At 39.2% G+C, this 19,458-nt stretch overlaps 4 protein-coding genes across 18 annotated transcripts in view; all 4 read right to left on the minus strand.

Annotated features, from left to right (window-relative positions):
• Nucleotides 1–19,458, minus strand: part of LOC127624950 (zinc finger protein 160-like) — a 229,712-nt gene that overhangs the window by 115,225 nt on the left and 95,029 nt on the right. The window lies entirely within an intron of this gene.
• Nucleotides 1–19,458, minus strand: part of LOC127624990 (zinc finger protein 501-like) — a 67,455-nt gene that overhangs the window by 41,229 nt on the left and 6,768 nt on the right. The gene's annotated exons all lie outside the window — the stretch shown is intronic.
• The window catches only part of LOC127625003 (zinc finger and SCAN domain-containing protein 2-like), a 138,451-nt gene that overhangs the window by 24,042 nt on the left and 94,951 nt on the right, over nucleotides 1–19,458 (minus strand). Inside the window, exon 1 of one of the 12 annotated variants that reach the window (XM_052100039.1) lies at nucleotides 18,746–18,774. The exons of the other annotated variants lie outside the window; for them this stretch is intronic. The gene's annotated coding sequence lies outside the window, so the exon portion shown is untranslated. Of the gene's footprint in view, nucleotides 1–18,745; nucleotides 18,775–19,458 lie in introns of those variants that run through there. 12 annotated transcript variants of the gene reach the window in all.
• Nucleotides 1–19,458, minus strand: part of LOC127625013 (zinc finger protein 239-like) — a 99,311-nt gene that overhangs the window by 5,641 nt on the left and 74,212 nt on the right. The window contains exons 1-2 of one of the 2 annotated variants that reach the window (XM_052100058.1): nucleotides 19,137–19,219; nucleotides 17,052–17,466 (exon numbers count right to left, since the gene is read on the minus strand). In XM_052100058.1, the coding sequence (XP_051956018.1) occupies nucleotides 17,052–17,466 (415 nt within the window). In that variant the 5' untranslated portion in view covers nucleotides 19,137–19,219. Of the gene's footprint in view, nucleotides 1–17,051; nucleotides 17,467–19,136; nucleotides 19,220–19,458 lie in introns of those variants that run through there. The other variant, XM_052100059.1, reaches the window with a different exon arrangement.

Genomic DNA, 19,458 nt, shown 5'->3' on the forward strand with positions numbered 1-19,458 from the left:
CGGATGACAGACGCTCCTCCCCGGGCAGACCGGAGTCAGACCCACGACCCCCAGTGGAAAGAACACCCCTCCACGTTCTCGGCGACTCCTGGGGACACTCCTCCACCTCTGGCAGCGGCCCTACCACTCCAGGTGGTCGGGGAGTCACTTCCCTCCTCCCCTCGCGGACGGCGGTCTTCTGTCGACCCCTCAGTATTTCTGGGGGATGGCAGGACACTCCTACACCCCTGGCAGTGGCTCCATCACTCCAGGCGGTCGGGGAGTCCAGTCCCCACTCGCCTCGCGGATGGCGGCCGTTCACCATGTTCGGGCGGTCAGGCTACTCCCTCCCCGGCGGAAGGCAGCGGCACTCCCCCGGGTGGACAGCAGTGTTGAGGACTCTGCGACGGGCATCCCTCCTCCTTCCCGGATTTCAGCACCAGTGTAAAGTAGTGTAATGGAAAAAGAGGCTGATTGGTTTATATTTCTGCAAAGGACAGAAGTGCTTCATCTTCCCTGTACATATCCTGCACTTTCCTTAACCCCTTTTCAGCCCAAATCCGAAAACCTGGATCACTTTTTCCTGGTTTAAAATTGACATTGCCCCAGATAGGACTAAAGCATGACCAGGAAGAGTTGATATTCAAATACTTACAACTGTCAAACCAAACATTAATCATTTAGTACTATAGGGTTGTCTGTATGTTTCCTCGGGTATTTGCGATCTGCTGAATACAAATGCAAGTGCTGATTTTGAATAATTGATTTTATATCCAGATATTTTCCCAAATGTTTCAGTAAGGTCTAGGTGTGCAGGGATAGAACTATTTAGATTTTTTAGGATTAAAATTACATCATCGGCAAAAAGTGCTACTTTGTTCAAAATGACCTCGAACTCCATATATGCCATTATGTCCCCTAGCAAGTGGTTCTATTGCAAGAATAAATAGCAATGGTGATAAGGGACTTCCTTGCGGGCAGCTTCTAGAGATGTTAAAGGGTTTAGAAACCACACTATTTGTAAAGACTTCTGCAGTGAGCCCAGTGCAAAGCAATCTCACCCATTTGCAAAATATATCCCCAAAGCCAAAGCGGTTAAGCACCTCAAACAGATATGGCCATTCGACTCGGTCGAAGGCCTTGTCTGCATCGAGTGATAGTAAAGCAGTGTCCTTCGCCCCTCTTTGGCTGTGTAAAATAGTTAGCACTCGTCTACCTTGAATGAAACCATTTTGGTCCTCTCCCACCACCCGAGGGAGCAGGCTTTCTAATCTCCTTGCAAGAACTTTGCAAAGTATCTTTGTATCTGAATTTAAAAGACTAATTGGGTGCATATTTTCACATTTTGTGTGTGGCTTTCCTGGTTTTGGGAGTAATGTGATTAGTGCACCCCTCATGGATGTGGGCAGAAGACCAATCCTGAAGGACTCAAGGAACATATCCAAAAGGGGTGCAATTTTATATATCTATAGGGATGCCATCCGGGCCCGCCACTTTTCCAGCCTGCATGCAACCAATTGCTTCTGCAACTTCCTGTTTTGATATTTCGCCATCTATTTTCATCTTCAGAAATTTTTAGTGTTAAGATTATTGAAAAAAGTCTGCATATCCAGGCTGGAAGAGCATATAATTTCCCATAGAAGACCCTAAAGGCCTCATTAATTTCTTTAGGATCCACCATAGTGCTACCATTTGGGGCTTCGATGCAGTTAATAGTCCTTTCTGTCTGCTGTTGTTGTTTGATACGCCATGCTAAGAGTTTCCCAGGCTTTTCCCCCTGGTTGTAGTAGAACTGTTCGAGTCTCGATAAACTGGCAGCTGCCAATTCATTATACTGTGATCTGAGTTGAAGTAGTTTGGTATATGCATTTGTAGATCTATATTTGTTTTGGTAGAGGTCTGTTTCAAGTTTTTTAATTTCCCCATCTAATGTCTTCATTTTAAGTTGTGCGCTCTTTTTCTTGGAACTAGTAAAGAAAATTATTTGACCCATAATAAAAGCCTTGAATGCCTCCCATCTTGTGCTAGCAGATGTTTGGGAAGTATTGCATTCAAAATACAAGTCAATTTGTTTATCTAAAAAGTCTATAAATGTGGGGTCCACAAGCCATCCTGGTTGAAAGTGCCACCTTGGGGGATCTCCTACCAGTTTGGTATCTTTATTAATCAAGGATATACAGTAGGGAGAACAAGTATTTGATACACTGCTGATTTTGCAGGTTTTCCAACTTACAAAGCATGCAGAGGTCTGTAATTTGTATCATAGGTGCACTTCAACTGTGAGAGACGGAATCTAAAACAAAAATCCAGAAAATCACATTGTAGGATTTTAAAATAATTAATTTGCATTTTATTGCATGACATAAGTATTTGATACATCAGAAAAGCAGAACTTAATATTTGATACAGAAACCTTTGTTTGCAATTACAGAGATCATACGTTTCCTGTAGTTCTTGACCAGGTTTGCACACACTGCAGCAGAGATTTTGGCCCACTCCTCCATACAGACCTTCTCCAGATCCTTCAGGTTTCGGGGCTGTTGTTGGGCAATACAGACTTTCAGCTCCCTCCAAAGATTTTCTATTGGGTTTATAGTATATTTTAATATTCTAGTATGTTTTTATATATCATTCAATATTTTAGTATGTTTTTATATATCAAAATACTTATATGAGTTTCCAGGCCTTTGAGTGAGCCAGGAGAGAGCATATGAGGTTACTAAAAGTGTTGATACTGCAGAGAACACAAAGAATGGTATATAACCTTGAAAAACAAGTGTATTTCTTCAAAAACAAAAAGTGTTTCTGTTAATCAATAGTACACTGATGAGAATCCTTGGTGTGCTGGTATGTATCTTTTCAAAGATACTTTTAATCAAATCAAATCAAATCAAATCACTTTATTGTCACACTACCATGTACACAAGTGCAACAGTAGGTGAAATTCTTGTGTGCAGTTCCGAGCAACATAGCAGTCATGACAGTGACGAGACATATACCAATTACAATAAACAACATACTTACACAAAACAGTGTGTAAGTATGTTGTTATCAGTTATATGAATGGTGTCTTGTTTTAATAAGCTAAATGTATTATAATTTTGCAGCTGGTGTTTTCTTTCAAATAACAATGTGTATGAACAAACAAGGCTGCCCATTGAGAGAATGTGCTGAAAATGCAGGAAAAAGATAAAAAGTATTTGATGGAGACATGGCTGTTTACGCAGATGTTTCTAGGAGTTGATGTACTCTGTCCATGAACTGTAACATGAGGTCAAGTTATGAGAGGCTACCAAAGATATATGTTTCTTTTTCTTTTTAATAGATAGACGAGGGATCTCCCACCAATATTTAATTAACAAAGGACGTAGAACATATTGGTGGGAAAGAGACAAGGCAGTGACCTCATGCGTCAGAGACAGTGGGTAACAAGATAACAAAAAAGGTATATAACTGAGAACTTAGAAAAATGAGTCAGAACGGACAGCTGGCCGGTCTCATGTTTGTTGGTGTTCAATAAACTACAACTTTGGCATCTGGAACTCAAGACTCAAGAGTTTTCTTACAACTTAGAGAGATTCATCGCGATATTCCACGACATATCTTTGGCGCCCAACTCGTGGGGCTGGCATTGAGGTCTAGGGGGCAGAGGTCGCTGGTGGGACGGCTTGCACGAATCGCACAGAAACACCGGCGCCAGAAACTGAGGTAAGCATCTTTGCTTAAGGTGTTTTTGTGTGATCTGTGGTAGCGAGTCCCGGTAAGTGGCTTCCCTAAGACTTTTGCCAGTCCGAACATAGAATAATTAGAACTAATTGGCTAAAATAGAGATGAGTTCCAGATTTCAAAGAAGTCAAGAAGCGACTGAATGTTTTTTAAAGAAGTCGAGAAGCGACTGAATGTTTTTTAAAGAAGTCGAGAAGCGACTGAATGTTTTTTAAAGAAGTCGAGAAGCGACTGAATGTTTTTTAAAGAAGTCGAGAAGCGACTGAATGTTATTTAAAGAGTCGAGAAGCGACCAAAAGTTATTAAAAAGTCGAGAAGCGACTAAAAAAAGAGTTGAGAAGCAACTCTGGGCCTGGAGGTGAGTCGAGAAGGGACGACGCGTGAAAATTCCCGGTTAGGTGCATTTATTCAAGGTTTGGCCAAGAAGTGGCAGAGAAAATCCTGTACAGGTGAAAATCCTAACTCGGGTGGTTGAAATTCGCGTAAAATTCCTCCAGGTGTTAGATTTAGTTATTTATTGAAGTGTTTGACGGAACCCGGACTGTGTAGAAAACGGGGAAATGTTGAACTATGTGCATGTTTGAGATAATGAATAATATGCATGACTAACTATGTTGTTGGTGCATGTGTGCTTGCGGTACTAAACGCGCTGTTTTTGTGTTTATTCAAATGCATGATTGCAGTGTGATGATGTATTGTGTGCAGAGGCAGAATAATAAAGAGAATCAGGTGCACTGAGGAGATGCTAAATGAGAGCAAAAGTGGAAAATTAATTGAAACAGTGAATTGAATAAAACAATTGTTGAAAAAGTATAAAGATGCAAAATGGCACCTGCTTCTCTGACATCTCCTTGCCTTGCTCTCACTCACTGGTCAGCTGAACGGACAGCTCTGTGAGTGAGGGAAGGGAGATTAAGAAGACAAAAATAGAATAATTGGGAAAAAGATAAAGAAAAGGCAAAATGTTTTCCATTGCAGTGAACAAGACTAGAGAAAAATGCAGAGACAAGCGAGTTTTGTAAAGTCTGGAGATCAACGCAGATCTGAAGAGTGGGAGAGAGAATTGGAGAATAAACTGATAGAGTCAAAACGGGATCAGTGATCATTTTTGGAAAGAATCAGAGTATATATATTATACAGGGCAGGGGAGGAAGTTAACTAAGAGAGAAAAAAAAAAAAAAAAAAAACTGGTGAAGGGTCTGATTAAATAGTAAACTTAGCGGAGACCTTACAAGAATGGCTGTTTGTTGAATGGAAAGAAATTGCAGCAGGAAACATTTCTCTCTCATACAGTACGCTAGAGACTGAGTGCTGTGAAGAGCTGTAGGGGAGGGGCTGCTAGAGCGAGAAATGGGAGCTGTAAGGGGAGGGCTGTGAGCATGCACAGTAACAGAGACACTTTTTTTTTTCCTTGTCTCAGTTTTCCTCATGAAACAGAAATCATAATGTGGAAATAAGCTGTTACTGAATTTGAGAGGAGACTAACTGAGAGGAGAAAATAAATAGAATTAAAAAGATTAATAATAAAAACACAGGGAATTAGTGATCATTTCTGGAGTTATGAACAAATTAAATAAAGTCCAACATTTAAAGGTGAGTTTTAATAGAGAAAGGAGAATTAGCACCCATGTAGAAATTGTCTTGAACAGAGACCCAAAATGGGTGTGACAGCTGTGGGTGGAATATAAAAATAATTAACAGATATAGCAATCAACCGCTGTAATTAATGAGTGTTTTTTATGGAAATAAAAGTGAGAGAGGCATAATAAGAGGAGAGCAAAAGGAGGGGCAGAAGTAATAGGTTTGTTTTAGTATAGTATTTTTTGAGAGCTCTGTGTTTATAAAGGCCTTGTGTTTGTAAAAGTGTGAAATGTTCTGTGTTTGTGAGAGTTTGTGTGTCTGTGTGTGAAATTATGGGAAGTATGACTGAAGTGTGATTACGTATGGATGTGTATATGAGCCCTATAAATAAAGGGACACAGAGTGTATGTTGTATGAGCCCTATAAATATCCATCCAGATAGAGAGGTTGATCATTTGCTGCATAACTAATTAGGAGTATGTATGAAATTTACATAAAAGAAAATCTATTTAGACTATTTTCATCAATATAAGAGGCAGAAGAGATCTGATGATTAAAAACAAAGAGGGCACTTAATAAATATTCTGATTGTAGAATGAAAACTAATGATAAAAATATATGTGTATGTCTGTGTAAATGTGTGTGTGTGTGTATGTATAAGGATAAATACAATAAAGTATAAACAAACAAATAGCTGTAAAACAAAAATGTGCATGAAATCAAAAAGTTAACCCTTAGTGGACTGGACAATGTTTATTCTTGGGCTGTTCTTTTCATGTCATGAATGAAGCCTGATGTAAGATTAACTAAACTGAGAGGGAGCAGCTGTTGAATGGACATGTGTCAGATCAGAAGGTTATTTGTATGTTGTTTGAATGGACAGAAGAAAGTAAGATGAGAGTAGTTTTTGATGAGAGTAGTTTTTGTTTTTAAATGGTGTGAGATGAGAAAGTTTGAAAGCAGTTAATATAATCAGTTATTATAAATATCACTATTTTTACTGTTGAAGAATAAATTAAATGTATTATTGTGAAACAGTGTAATGCCCCACTCCTCACTCTCAGTCTAAAATTGGTAAGTGTCTGCTTGAAACAGAAACACAAGAGCAGAATTTGAAGAAATATTAATAAGTGTTTTATTTCATTTTATTTTGGTTTGATTTTATTTTTATATGTAAAATGATGCGCTTTGACAATAATGTTAGATAGAGTGATATGAAGGAGTTCAAACAGCTCTCCTCATCAATGATTAAAGATTTTATATATTAAGAGGGCAATCTAAAGTTAAGGGTTTATACTGAAAAAAACAGATTAAGTTGAAAATTCATCTGAAAGAATAAATGTAGGTTCATAAACTATCTAGAGACCATTATTGAATTAAGGTGATGTTTTTAAATTAAGCTTCCTAGAAGCGTGAGAGGCTCTGATCTGATGTTAGTCCCCACCATGATACATAGTTTTGTGTAACATTTGCTAAAGTAGCAGAAATAAAATCTGAATGGAAATTAATTATCTATAAATGAGTTCAATTTTAGCATATTTTACTTTTACTTTGGACAATTTTAATAGATTGATGAATTTTTAATAATGCTTTTTTTTTGAATTTAACCATGTTTTGAATTGTCTCCATATTTAAGCATTTGTAGATGTTCCATTGGCTGTGTCGGTTCTCTGGTGATACTCCCTGAAAAAGAAAATATCTGTTTACTGATACCAAATTATTACGGATTGAGGACTGACCAGTATCAAGACCAGGGGCAAGAGGTGACGACCCAATGACGGGTAAGACTTGACAATGGCGTCACCGCCCAAGAAGGTTTGAAAGGGTTTTAAGGGGTGGATAAATGCTGCATTTTAATAACCGCTTTACTAAAATAACTTATCACAGTGTTAAATACCAAGCATTCTGTCACTGTGTTGTCAGGGGATCATACCCTGTGTAGAGGATTATTTATAGATTGGTTTTGGGGTAAAGTTTTGAGAACCGTTGCAGACAAAGGAGTGCTTGACTTATTATAGAAGTATTAAACAAACATGGGAATGTTTGTATGATAATGAATTTAGACTGGAAGATGATTTATTACTTTTACTTATGCTTTAATTGAACTCATGTACATTGTAAAAGTAATGAAGAATGGAAAAGATACATGGTGGTGACTAAAGATTAAGATTGCTTGTCTTGTTTGTTTGTAACAATATAAATGGAATTAATTAAGAAATAGGGTGCAGGGTTGGCTACAATTGGTATAATAATTGAAAAAACAATTCTTGAGAGGGGAATAATATTATATTGTGTGTTACCATTGATTAAATAATTATGTAAAAAAACCAGATGAAGTACTGATCAATGTAAATGGCCCAATGCAACAGAAAGACCAAACTGGGAGGAAATTGATTCCTCCAATGATATGTTATATATTTGATAATTTTTTATTGATTTAATATTCTGAATTACTCTGATATAGTCTGAAACTATGAAAAACAGCTTAGCTTGCAGGGAAAATTAATTAATGTGATACAGACATTGAGAGTCCTTGGGAAACAGGAGGAAATGAAATGTATGTGATAAGTGAATGAGTAGGGAGTTTTAAGATAAGGAACACCTGTGGTAGTTTACCTCCTCTGTGGAGAATTATAGCCTTTTGTGAATTACCCTTTCTGTGAATGACCATGAAAAATGTTGTGTATAGATAATAAAGGGATGATCTAATGTTTTTAATTGGAACAAAGTCAGGCTATGCCTGGCTCCTGCCTGGAGGAGGCAGAGGACCATGTGTTATTTAGTGCTAGAAATGAGATGCAACAAATGTGTGTGTAGCAAATGACTCTAATAAGGGAAATCATTTAATATATTAATCAAATGAATGCAGAAAGTAATGATTGTTAGTTAATATAAAACATGTAACCATATGAGGTGATTACAGTGTTCTTTATGCATATAAAATGAAATAGTCATGCTGGTGCCATCATTGAAGCAAGTTAGGACAGGATGACCCGCTGAAGGAGAGAAGGTGGAAAACAATTGCGGCCTACAATACTAATGAATAAGAAAGACATAATAATATGGATGTTATTACTGACATACTTGGGACAAGTGTTGCCCCCAATGACGGGGCCTACCAGAGAAACGTCCCAAGAAGGACCAGGATCACCAGATGAACAATTCTAAGAAAGCATACTGCAGAGTGGGTTCCCTACAATCAGCCTTGGGGATCTTGGATGGCCTTTCCAATGAAGCTGACCTAAAACGAAATACTCCAGAATGTGAATTAAGAAAGTACAGAGCACTTGACGGACTGTATTGAAAAAACTATGAATATGGACTTCCCAACGATGAATACGAGGCAAGATTCAGACAAAGAAGAGCAGCAAGCACAAAAACAAGAACCCGAGGAAGAAGAAGATCAGCAGGAAACGGCTACAGAATCTGAAGAAAGTGCAGAGGAGATAGAACAACGACAAACGAACATAGGGGAAGAGCACACTGAGGAAGAGGCAGAAGGACTTGCCGCAGTAGAGCAGGAAAGCATAGAAAGTGAGACGGAAGTACATGTCACAGAAGAACAGGACCAAGAAGGTGAAGGAGAAAGACAAGAAGAAAGTGATCGTCCTGCTGAAACAGATTCAGAAGCAACTGAAGGAAATGAAACAGGCCAACAAGCGCAGTTGTTCGAGGAAGAGTTGTGGCACATGGAGAAAGAATGGAAGCTCAAGGAGGTACTAGTGTTGATGATGCTGTTACTAACATATTTGGGACAGGTATTGCCTCCTATAAAGGGCCTACCGGACAGGCGATCAAGGAAGGCCCAGACTCTCCAGGTAAAGGACTGTCACAACGACTATGGTATGATGAATTTCCTAAAATTGACATCTCAGACCTTCAATATTATTCCCCCGAATGAGCAGAGACTAGATAACATAGCACCAGAAATCAGAAAGAAGCGAACGCCTGGATCACTAAACAAAGGTGAACCCGAAAAGCAGAGAATCTGGATAAGCAATTTGGCTAAGCAGAACAAACCGAAGAATCGGCCTCAAAAGACACCTGTCAAAATAATCACCCAAAGCATAAATTTAGAAAATGATATGGAACCCATAGAGTCAGCAGGAACAGAGGAACTATTACAATATGCAAATCAAAATGACTGGTATAAATGGGCCAGATATAAAGCTAAGCAAGCAAAAATGACAAACTGTGTAATGTGCTCACCCACTCCATTGAAAAAATTTGTAGTAGTCCCAAATCAGTATGATTATAAGCATTGCACTGAGTATTATGCCAAAAAATGTGGTAAAACAGGGAGAACAGTGTTCTGCCCAACAGGATGTTTAGCATTATTGGGTCATCCGGAATATGATAAATATAATAAGATGATATGGTGGGGAGATGAAGGCAGAAAATTAGACAAATACGTGTGGATAATGAGAAAAAGAAAGCTCATTATCATATAAATAAATCGATCAACTCGAGTATGAATGCTTTAACAAAACTAAAGAATGTAGGACAATTTAAGGGCAATTGCGCAGTAATATGGTATTTAGATGATGAAATGTTTTTTAATGATAATGTGATTAGGTTTAGTGGACCGCAATATGCAACAGCAACATTAGGACAAAATTTTACTGCGAACATAACTCCAGGATGTCTTGTTGGTCATTGCCTCACAGGATGTGAAAATCAAACTTTAGTATCTCCTGCGAGAAAAATCCATGCAGAACAAACGGACTATTTTTGGCTATGTGGGGAAGATCAATTGAAAACCTCACTACCTAAAGACTGGACAGGACTGTGCACTAGAGTAAGGCTAATACAAGAAGTAACTATGGTAGAATGGGACCCCTCTGAAATCCAAACTGCACCAAAACCATTAGTCCACAACAAAGAAAGGGTGAAAAGAGCGTACACCCCAGATCCTGCTGTTTACCTGGATGAAATTGGCCAACCGAGAGGAATACCTCAACAGTTTAAAGCTAGGGATGAAATAAAATCAGGCTTTGAGTCAATATTCCTATGGGTAACACCCAACAAAAATTTAGAGTGGATTAATTATATTTACTATAACCAACAGAGATTTATAAACTATACTGATGAGGCACTGGAGGCGTTAGGACACCAATTAGCAGCAACTAGTAAAATGGCATGGCAAAATCGTCAAGCACTAAATTGGTTATTGGCAGATAAAGGCGGAGTATGTGTCATGTTCGGAGCAGATTGCTGTACATACATACCAAATAATACATCCCCAGAAGGAGCTTTTACACAGGCAATGAAGAAACTGCATGACCTCAGAAAGGAAGTTAAATCTAATGCAGGGAGAGATCAGATGTTTGGCCAATGGTTCGATGATCTTTTTGGTTCATGGAAGAAGGGATTAATGAAATTAGGTATAGTAATCCTTATAGGGCTGACCCTATTTGCATTGTTGTTTTGCTGTGTCATACCAGTTCTAAAATCAATAATGGCTAGAACAGTGGCTAAACAAATGGTGACTGTCTCAATGATAGCACCGGGCCCAGGGTTGGAAACTAGATACTGTACCACTGGGCCAGGACTGGATGAACTTGATGAAATTTACTGAGAAGCAATCAAGAAACAACACTGGAATTTAAGGGGAAATTTATTTTTGAACACTTTTCTCATGTTTTTGATAGTAAGGGAGATAGCATGAGTATTGTACTTTCATTTTACGTAACAGAATAGATAGCATCTCAAGAAAGGAGTTAGAGGGTGTTTTGTTTGTTATTTTTGACATATTCCCCTATTACTCTCAATGTAACCAATTACTTATTACTTATAATGATTGATGAAGTATATCTTTAGTACAATGTATCTAATCAAATAGAAGCAGTATTACTGATGATTATGTTTAAGCATAATATAACTATGAAGTAATTGCCAAGAGAAGACATGTGAGGGAGACATTTGAAGAAAGGAGCGACGAGCACCTCAGTGCTTGGCTGCAAGAGCAAATAGACTCAACTGGTGGTTTAAAAACCCGCTGTCTGCTCCAACACATCACCAGATAGCGCTCCAGGCTACCGGAATTGTCTGTGAGTTCCTCTGGCAACGAAGGATGAATATTACTATGTTACTTTTTCTAGTGTTTTGTTAAACATATATATGTATACCTTCTACTTAATGGATAATCAATTGTACTCTACATCACGCAAGACTTCACAGTTGCATGCACATGCTTATTACAAATGAGTTGATTTCTGTTTCCCACCCCCAGGAACAGTGATAGCTAGAGGACTGGGATCTTTTACTCCTTCCTAGCCAAGTGTGGATGGAGATGTTTGGTCCCAAGTCCTGCAGAGTGCAGCCCCATAAAGATGGCATTGGATAGTGGACTGAGTGGCCTACTTTGGCTACATGATGATATGGGACAGGCTGGCTTGTGTGACTGCACTCTGGTTTGAGGGAAATAGAGTGTGTGACTTTTTTAAGTCTCAGAGGTGGGAATATATAGTATATTTTAATATTCTAGTATGTTTTTATATATCATTCAATATTTTAGTATGTTTTTATATATCAAAATACTTATATGAGTTTCCAGGCCTTTGAGTGAGCCAGGAGAGAGCATATGAGGTTACTAAAAGTGTTGATACTGCAGAGAACACAAAGAATGGTATATAACCTTGAAAAACAAGTGTATTTCTTCAAAAACAAAAAGTGTTTCTGTTAATCAATAGTACACTGATGAGAATCCTTGGTGTGCTGGTATGTATCTTTTCAAAGATACTTTTAATCAGTTATATGAATGGTGTCTTGTTTTAATAAGCTAAATGTATTATAATTTTGCAGCTGGTGTTTTCTTCCAAATAACAATGTGTATGAACAAACAAGGCTGCCCATTGAGGGAATGTGCTGAAAATGCAGGAAAAAGATAAAAAGTATTTGATGGAGACATGGCTGTTTACGCAGATGTTTCTAGGAGTTGATGTACTCTGTCCATGAACTGTAACATGAGGTCAAGTTATGAGAGGCTGCCAAAGATATATGTTTCTTTTTCTTTTTAATAGATAGACGAGGGATCTCCCACCAATATTTAATTAACAAAGGACGTAGAACATATTGGTGGGAAAGAGACAAGGCAGTGACCTCATGCGTCAGAGACAGTGGGTAACAAGATAACAAAAAAGGTATATAACTGAGAACTTAGAAAAATGAGTCAGAACGGACAGCTGGCCGGTCTCATGTTTGTTGGTGTTCAATAAACTACAACTTTGGCATCTGGAACTCAAGACTCAAGAGTTTTCTTACAACTTAGAGAGATTCATCGCGATATTCCACGACAGGTTCAGGTCTGGAGACTGGCTAGGCCACTCCAGGACCTAGAGATGCTTCTTACGGAGCCACTCCTTAGTTGCCCTGGCTGTGTGTTTCGGGTCGTTGTCATGCCGGAAGACCCAGCCACGATCCATCTTCAATGCTCTTACTGAGGGAAGGAGGTTGTTGGACAAGATCTCGCGATACATGGCCCCATCCATCCTCCCCTCAATACGGTGCAGTCGTCCTGTCCCCTTTGCAGAAAAGCATTCCCAAGAATGATGTTTCCACCTCCATGCTTCACGGTTGGGATGGTGTTCTTGGGGTTGTACTCATCCTTCTTCCTCCAAACACGGTGAGTGGAGTTTATACCAAAAAGCTCTATTTTTGTCTCATCAGACCACATGATCTTCTCCCATTCCTCCTCTGGATCATCCAGATTGTCATTGGCAAACTTCAGACGGGCCTGGACATGCACTGGCTTGAGCAGGGGGACCTTGCATGCGCTGCAGGATTTTAATCCATGACGGCGATGTGTGTTACTAATGGTTTTCTTTGAGACTGTGGTCCCAGCTCTCTTCAGGTCATTGACCAGGCCTGCCGTGTAGTTCTGGGCTGATCCCTCACCTTCCTCATGATCATTGATGCCCCACGAGGTGAGCTCTTGCATGGAGCCTCAGACCGAGGGCGATTGACTGTCATCTTGAACTTCTTCCATTCTCTAATAATTGCGCCAACAGTTGTTCTTGCCTATTGTCCTGTAGCCCATCCCAGCCTTGTGCAGGTCTACAATTTTAACCCTGATGTCCTTACACAGCTCTCTGGTCTTGGCCATTGTGGAGAGGTTGGAGTCCGTTTGATTGAGTGTGTGGACAGATGTCTTTTATACAGGTAACGAGTTCAAACAGGTGCAGTTAATACAGGTAATGAGTGAAGAACAGGAGGGCTTCTTAAAGAAAAACTAACACGTCTGTGAGAGCCGGAATTCTTACTGGTTGGTAGGTGATCAAATATTTATGTCATGCAATACAATGCAAATTAATTATTTAAAAATCATACAATGTGATTTTCTGGATTTTTGTTTTAGATTCCATCTCTCACAGTTGAAGTGCACCATGATACAAATTACAGACCTCTACATGCTTTGCAAGTAGGAAAACCTGCAAAAAAACAGTGTATCAAATACTTGTTCTCCCCACTGTAGCTGCATGGTCAGAAAGAACTATGCTGCTATACTGACATTCATCTATTTTGAAAACAATTGATGCTGAAACTAAAAAGTTGTCGATACACGAGTGAGTTTATAAGTGCTGGAATAACAGGAGTAATTCTACTGCATCTGGTTTCGCATGCCTCATATATCCACCAAATTTAATTATTTGATAAAATGGTGTATTGTCTTCCTTGATCTGGTGTGAGTATTATCTAAGCCAGATGATCTGTCCCTCCCTTGATCCAATGTGCAATTAAAGTCGCAAGCTATTATGTATTGCCCAGGAAGATTTGAAATAGTCAGATATAAATTATTATAGAATTTGGGGTCATCTTCATTTGGGCCATATACATTTATCAGATTTATATTTTCAAATAATAACATACCCTGGACCATGATATATCTGCCAGCAGGGTCTTTAACTATATTTTGGATCTGTAGCGGGACAGATTTATGGATCAGTATCACAACTCCCCTAGTGTGACTGGTATAGGGAGCAGACAAAACCTGACCCTGCCACCATCTTTTTATTTTTGAGATATCCCCATTCAACAGATGGGTCTCCTGCAAGAACACTATCTTTGATTGCAAGAATTTGATCCTGCTCATCACTTGTTTGATCTTTGCAATTTTATTCAAACCCCTACAATTCCATCAGGTAAATTTAATCTTAAGACTATTAGACATTTGTTATAGTATATCGCCATTTAGGTGAAATGCTTTTATGAATGTTTGATAGATGCAATGATGAGAACACACCCATAAAAATTAAATACAAAATAAAAAAGGGAAAGAAAAAGAAAAAAATAGACAAAAATGAAACCCCACCTCGAATCCCATGTCCTCTGGACAACCCCCTCTCCTCTCACTATATAACAACCGTCTATGTGTGAAAACTGGTCACTTTTCCCTCTTAAGCTCTAACTGCTTTTACGGTAGTTACTAACCACTCAAACCAAGTTTATATGAATGATAAACTGAAATATGCAACATATACAACCTAAACACAGCCACGAAAGGGCTTTGTTAAAACCAAAACACACATTACCTACCCATGCAGCCTACCTAGAGCCCACTCTTAAGGAAACCACAACAGGGAACAAGTATCCAATTTGGCCACGTTAAGTTCCTAAAACGTCCCATGTGAACAAGTGTCATTTCAACTCTCCAGTATGTTGTGTCGGATATGTGTCGATATTCTTTCTTTTTTTTCCCAATCTGTTTTAAGCCCACAGTTTATAGCAAGTAAAATAAGAATTTATTTTGGCCGTAGGAATGAAGGAATAGACTGAACACACTCCTGTTGCACAGATAGGGATAATAAAAATAGACAATGATCATCATAACAAGGGTCTTGTGGGCTAACCTGAATATTGCTTTTACACCTTCCTGACGAAGCATCCCGCCGACAGATCCGCCTCAATCATTCAAACAGATTGAAAAATGTCTCACACTTTCCAAACTCTGGCTGAAATGAAGACCTCTCATCATGTGTAACCAGGAGCCATGCTGGGAAGATGATTCTGTGCTTGTGAATTCCCTTGTCTCGTAGCTTCTTTCACACCTCATCATAGCCGTGCTGCATCCTGTGCACACCAGCTGAAAGGTCCGGGTGGAAGTGAACTTGTTTGTTGTCATAGAGGACCTTTCCTTTGGTTCTGGCTGCCTTCAATACTCATTCCTTGTCTCTGAAATTCAAGAATTTCATAACTGTTCTTGGACGTGTCGCGCTGCTGTTGTTTGGCAGGGTGCCGATTATGTGAACCCTCCCGCGGGTCCAGCCACCAGCACCAGCACCTCCGGCAACCACTTTTCCAGAAATGTAACTGAATCCCGGCCCTCTGCTTTCTCCGGTAGACCCACCAAACTCACGTTGTTCTGTCGGCTTCTGCATTCCAAGTCATCCACTTTGTTTGTGAGTGTTTTAAATGTGGTTTCCAATGTGGTGACTTTGGACATTAGCCCATTAACGTTGTCTTCAGCATCAGAAATCCACTGTTCCACATGTGCAATGCGCTCTGTGCATTCTTGCACCTGATTTCTTACATTGGTAATTATTGCTTGGATGACATAAATTTTCTTATAGGAATTTTCTTGCAGGGGAACAGCAAAAACAGACAAAAACTCAACCTGGAAGGTGACAGGGCCATGACATCACCGGAGGGTGCACAGCAGCAACTGCGCCAACACAAAGCATGTACACCAAATACAAGACAGACATGGGATGATGTTGTCATGGTCCTCATAAAATAAAAAACAACAAAAACAATCTGACCAGTTGAAAGGACCATGACATCACATGGAGGAAACACACGCATGGTGGTCCCAATCAAACGGACCCATGCGCTCGCACAAAGGGGGACACAAAACACTGAGGCAGGCTGATTCTGCCACGGTCCTGTCAGGCAGAACCCCAACCAAGGTAACTTGACCGTGACACCTGCACACATCCTGCTTGGTCAGTAAGCAGCATTCTACACAGCAATATATGTTCCCTGCGATGCTTGTGTAAATAACATGGCATTTGAGGAAGATTGCTTCGCTTTATTTTAAGATATTCCAGAGGTGTTTTAGAAAGTTTTAAACTAATTAAGTCTTTAAGCAGAAAACCTAATCCAGAATCACTCTTCCTGAAGGACTGAAATGGCTTTTTAAAAGACAACTGAGCACTTCTAAAATTAAAATAAAGTGAATCTGGTAACAGATTCTGACATGAAAGTTGATTTTCATGAAAGTGTAAAACAGCACTGTGATGAGGAGGAGGGCGGGACTGGGCCATGACTATGCACACACGGTCCCCAATCGGGCTAATTAGCAAAGGAGAAAGATAAATGCATCTGGATGCAGAAGTTCGAGAGAGAGTGACACACAGCTGCTGTCCACCTTGCTCTTTCCCTCTCCTCTTTTTTTTCCCTCCACTTGTCCCCCTCACCAGCTCTAGGGAGGCGGGGAAAAGCCTGCCGGAAGGTACACCCTACAGACCCAGCAGAGGGGGTGTGTACGTCATGCCGGGGTTACCCCGGCCTGAGGCAAACGAGGGAGGAATTAGATGAGGAGGGGGGCAGGACAGGCCGTGACTACGCATGCTGAGCACCCAATCAGGCTAATCAGCCGACGAGAGGGATAAATGCAGCCGGATGCGGCAGTTCGAGAGAGAGCCACATGCAGCTGTGTTGTGTCTTTTTATAATTTCATTAAAATATGACTTTGATGCTTCATCCAGTTCCCGCCTCCTCCTTGCCCATCCTTTATACTGTTATAAACATTAAAGGAAGAAACATACCTGAAGGAATAAAATCATCTTCATCACTCTTTTGATCCTTTGCTTTGATTTCATCATCATCATCACTCTGTTGTTCCTCTGCTGTGGTTTCTCCTCTCATCTTCATGAGGTTCCTGCAGTCCAGCAGCTTCACTGAACACATCTTCACTGGTATCTGCAGCATCTGCTGTTCATCATCATCTTTATCACTCTGTTGTTCTTCTGTTGTGATTTCTTCTTTTATCTCCTGCTGCTTCACTTCAATCTTCACTGGTGTCTGCAGCATCTGCTGTTCATCATCATCTTCATCAGTCTGTTGTTCCTCTGTTGTGTTTTCTTCTTTTATCTCCTGCTTCACTTCAATCTTCACTGGTGTCTGCAGCATCTGCTGTTCTCCAGCATGAATCACATCCACCTGCTCTCTCATGATGAACATCTGAACACAAAAACATCATCATTATAATGGACTGACATTCATCAAACTCAAAAAGATTGAACATTTAATGATTATACACAAGAACTGCTGTTAAACAAAACCACTTTGTTTTTTATACGGTACAATTGGTTAGCTACAGAACCACAGAAACTTCCTGAAGTGTGGTGTTATGCAGGAGATGAGCCACAGGATGCTGGAGTCTCGTGATCTTCCCATTTCTTTCATAGAGAATTGTTTTTATTTACCCTGGGGGAGGTGAATTGCAGGTCTGTGTTATGGCAAGTTTATACTACAAGATTTTAGGCTCTGTTGACTCGAGAGCTGCTGTCCTCGGATCAGTTACTGTTGACTCGAGAACTGCTGTCCTCGGATCAGTTACTGTTGACTCGAGAACTGCTGTCCTTGGATCAGTTACTGTTGATCTACCATGTACAATAATGGCTATACATTATCACAATACCAACATTTCAGTAGTGGGTAGTGAACTTTGATGATTCTCAATTCCAGCTTCAAAACCACAACAAATAATAACACTAACTAATGTTAATTATGGAAGCATGTTCCATAATTCTTAATGTCTCTAGTTCTTAAGTAAATGGTCAAGACCAGTAAACCGTCAGTAATAAAATAACAATAAAAAGAATAAGCAATGAATAGAAATAGATTAAAAATAATAGAACAAATTAAGAAAATCGAGTGCATTTTTAACAGCAGTATCAAGTTTTCAAGTAAATATTCAGAAAGAAATGCCTCAAAACTCATACTGGTCTTCCTATGATTAACTGTTTCAAACGTTTCGGTCAGATTTGGTGAACTGGTTCAACTCGTTCACTAAAAAGAACATCACAATAAATGGTTTTACATTTTTTAAATAAATTTGTCTCGTGTGCCCAAAAAAATAAACTTTCAATCACAATGACGAAAATATTATTAAATCTCCATTTACTCGAGTAATATTTAACAGATGTGGTAAATTGTCGTTTTGTTGACCAAAATTAAGTATGGTATCCAAAATAAGTATGGTACCAAATATAATTATATTATTTTTGTCTCTACAAAAATAATATAATTATGAAAACGTCAACTCGTATAAGTTATCTGAAGATCAGGGGGACATGCTGCAATAACCTCTTTTAAGGGACGTTTTTAGGACATTAGCGCGACGTTTCTGGAACGTTAGTCAAAGTTTGTCAAGATTGAACTTTACCAACACGTCTTCAAACTGGACTAAAATATAGACATGAGTTTAGCCACAGACAGACAGAAAGTGGAAATAAACCTGTTCTGAAGTGTTTTAGTTGTTTTGTTCATCTCTTGCATATGACCAGTAATCCCAAAAGTATTTACACAAACTTGAGGAAACCAAAAAGCGTTTGTTTGCGCCCGTCTCTCCAATATATATTATCACCTTCATTGAACTCATTTACAGTCAGTCGCTGGATTTAAAGACTCATTTAAGCAGAATATTCTCACATTTCTGTTTGTTTCTCCTGAAAGGGATTTTTTAAAGCGTCTGTAACAAAACAAAGCGACATGCGTCGATAAAAACTTATTTTACAGTCATTAAAACACAAAAGAGAGAAAAACAACATATAACAATAACAACAACAAAATATAAGTCAAATTAAATATTAATCTCACAAATAACGTAAGACACATTGAACACGTACTGATCTGAGCGCTCAAACTGCAGCTGTATCTGAATTCGTCCCTATTCACTATATAGTGCACTATTTGGGCTTTCTTCTTCTTCTGGTGTTTTCTGTCGGTTTATAAAACAACTTCCGGTTAATTTCCGCCTCCTGCTGGACTGGAGTGAATAAAATACCCACATCTGATTATTCAGTCCTGTTGTCGAACTTTAAACTGTTTTACAACATTATACAGGAAAAGGAAGTGACAAGTTTTATATCAGTCAGTCTTGGCATGCTCTCTACCAGTCTTTCACATTGACTTTATGCCACTCTAATTTGTTTTATTTTCATATATAAA

Source organism: Xyrauchen texanus, chromosome 31 (assembly GCF_025860055.1).
Source record: "Xyrauchen texanus isolate HMW12.3.18 chromosome 31, RBS_HiC_50CHRs, whole genome shotgun sequence".
Lineage (NCBI taxonomy): Eukaryota > Metazoa > Chordata > Actinopteri > Cypriniformes > Catostomidae > Xyrauchen > Xyrauchen texanus.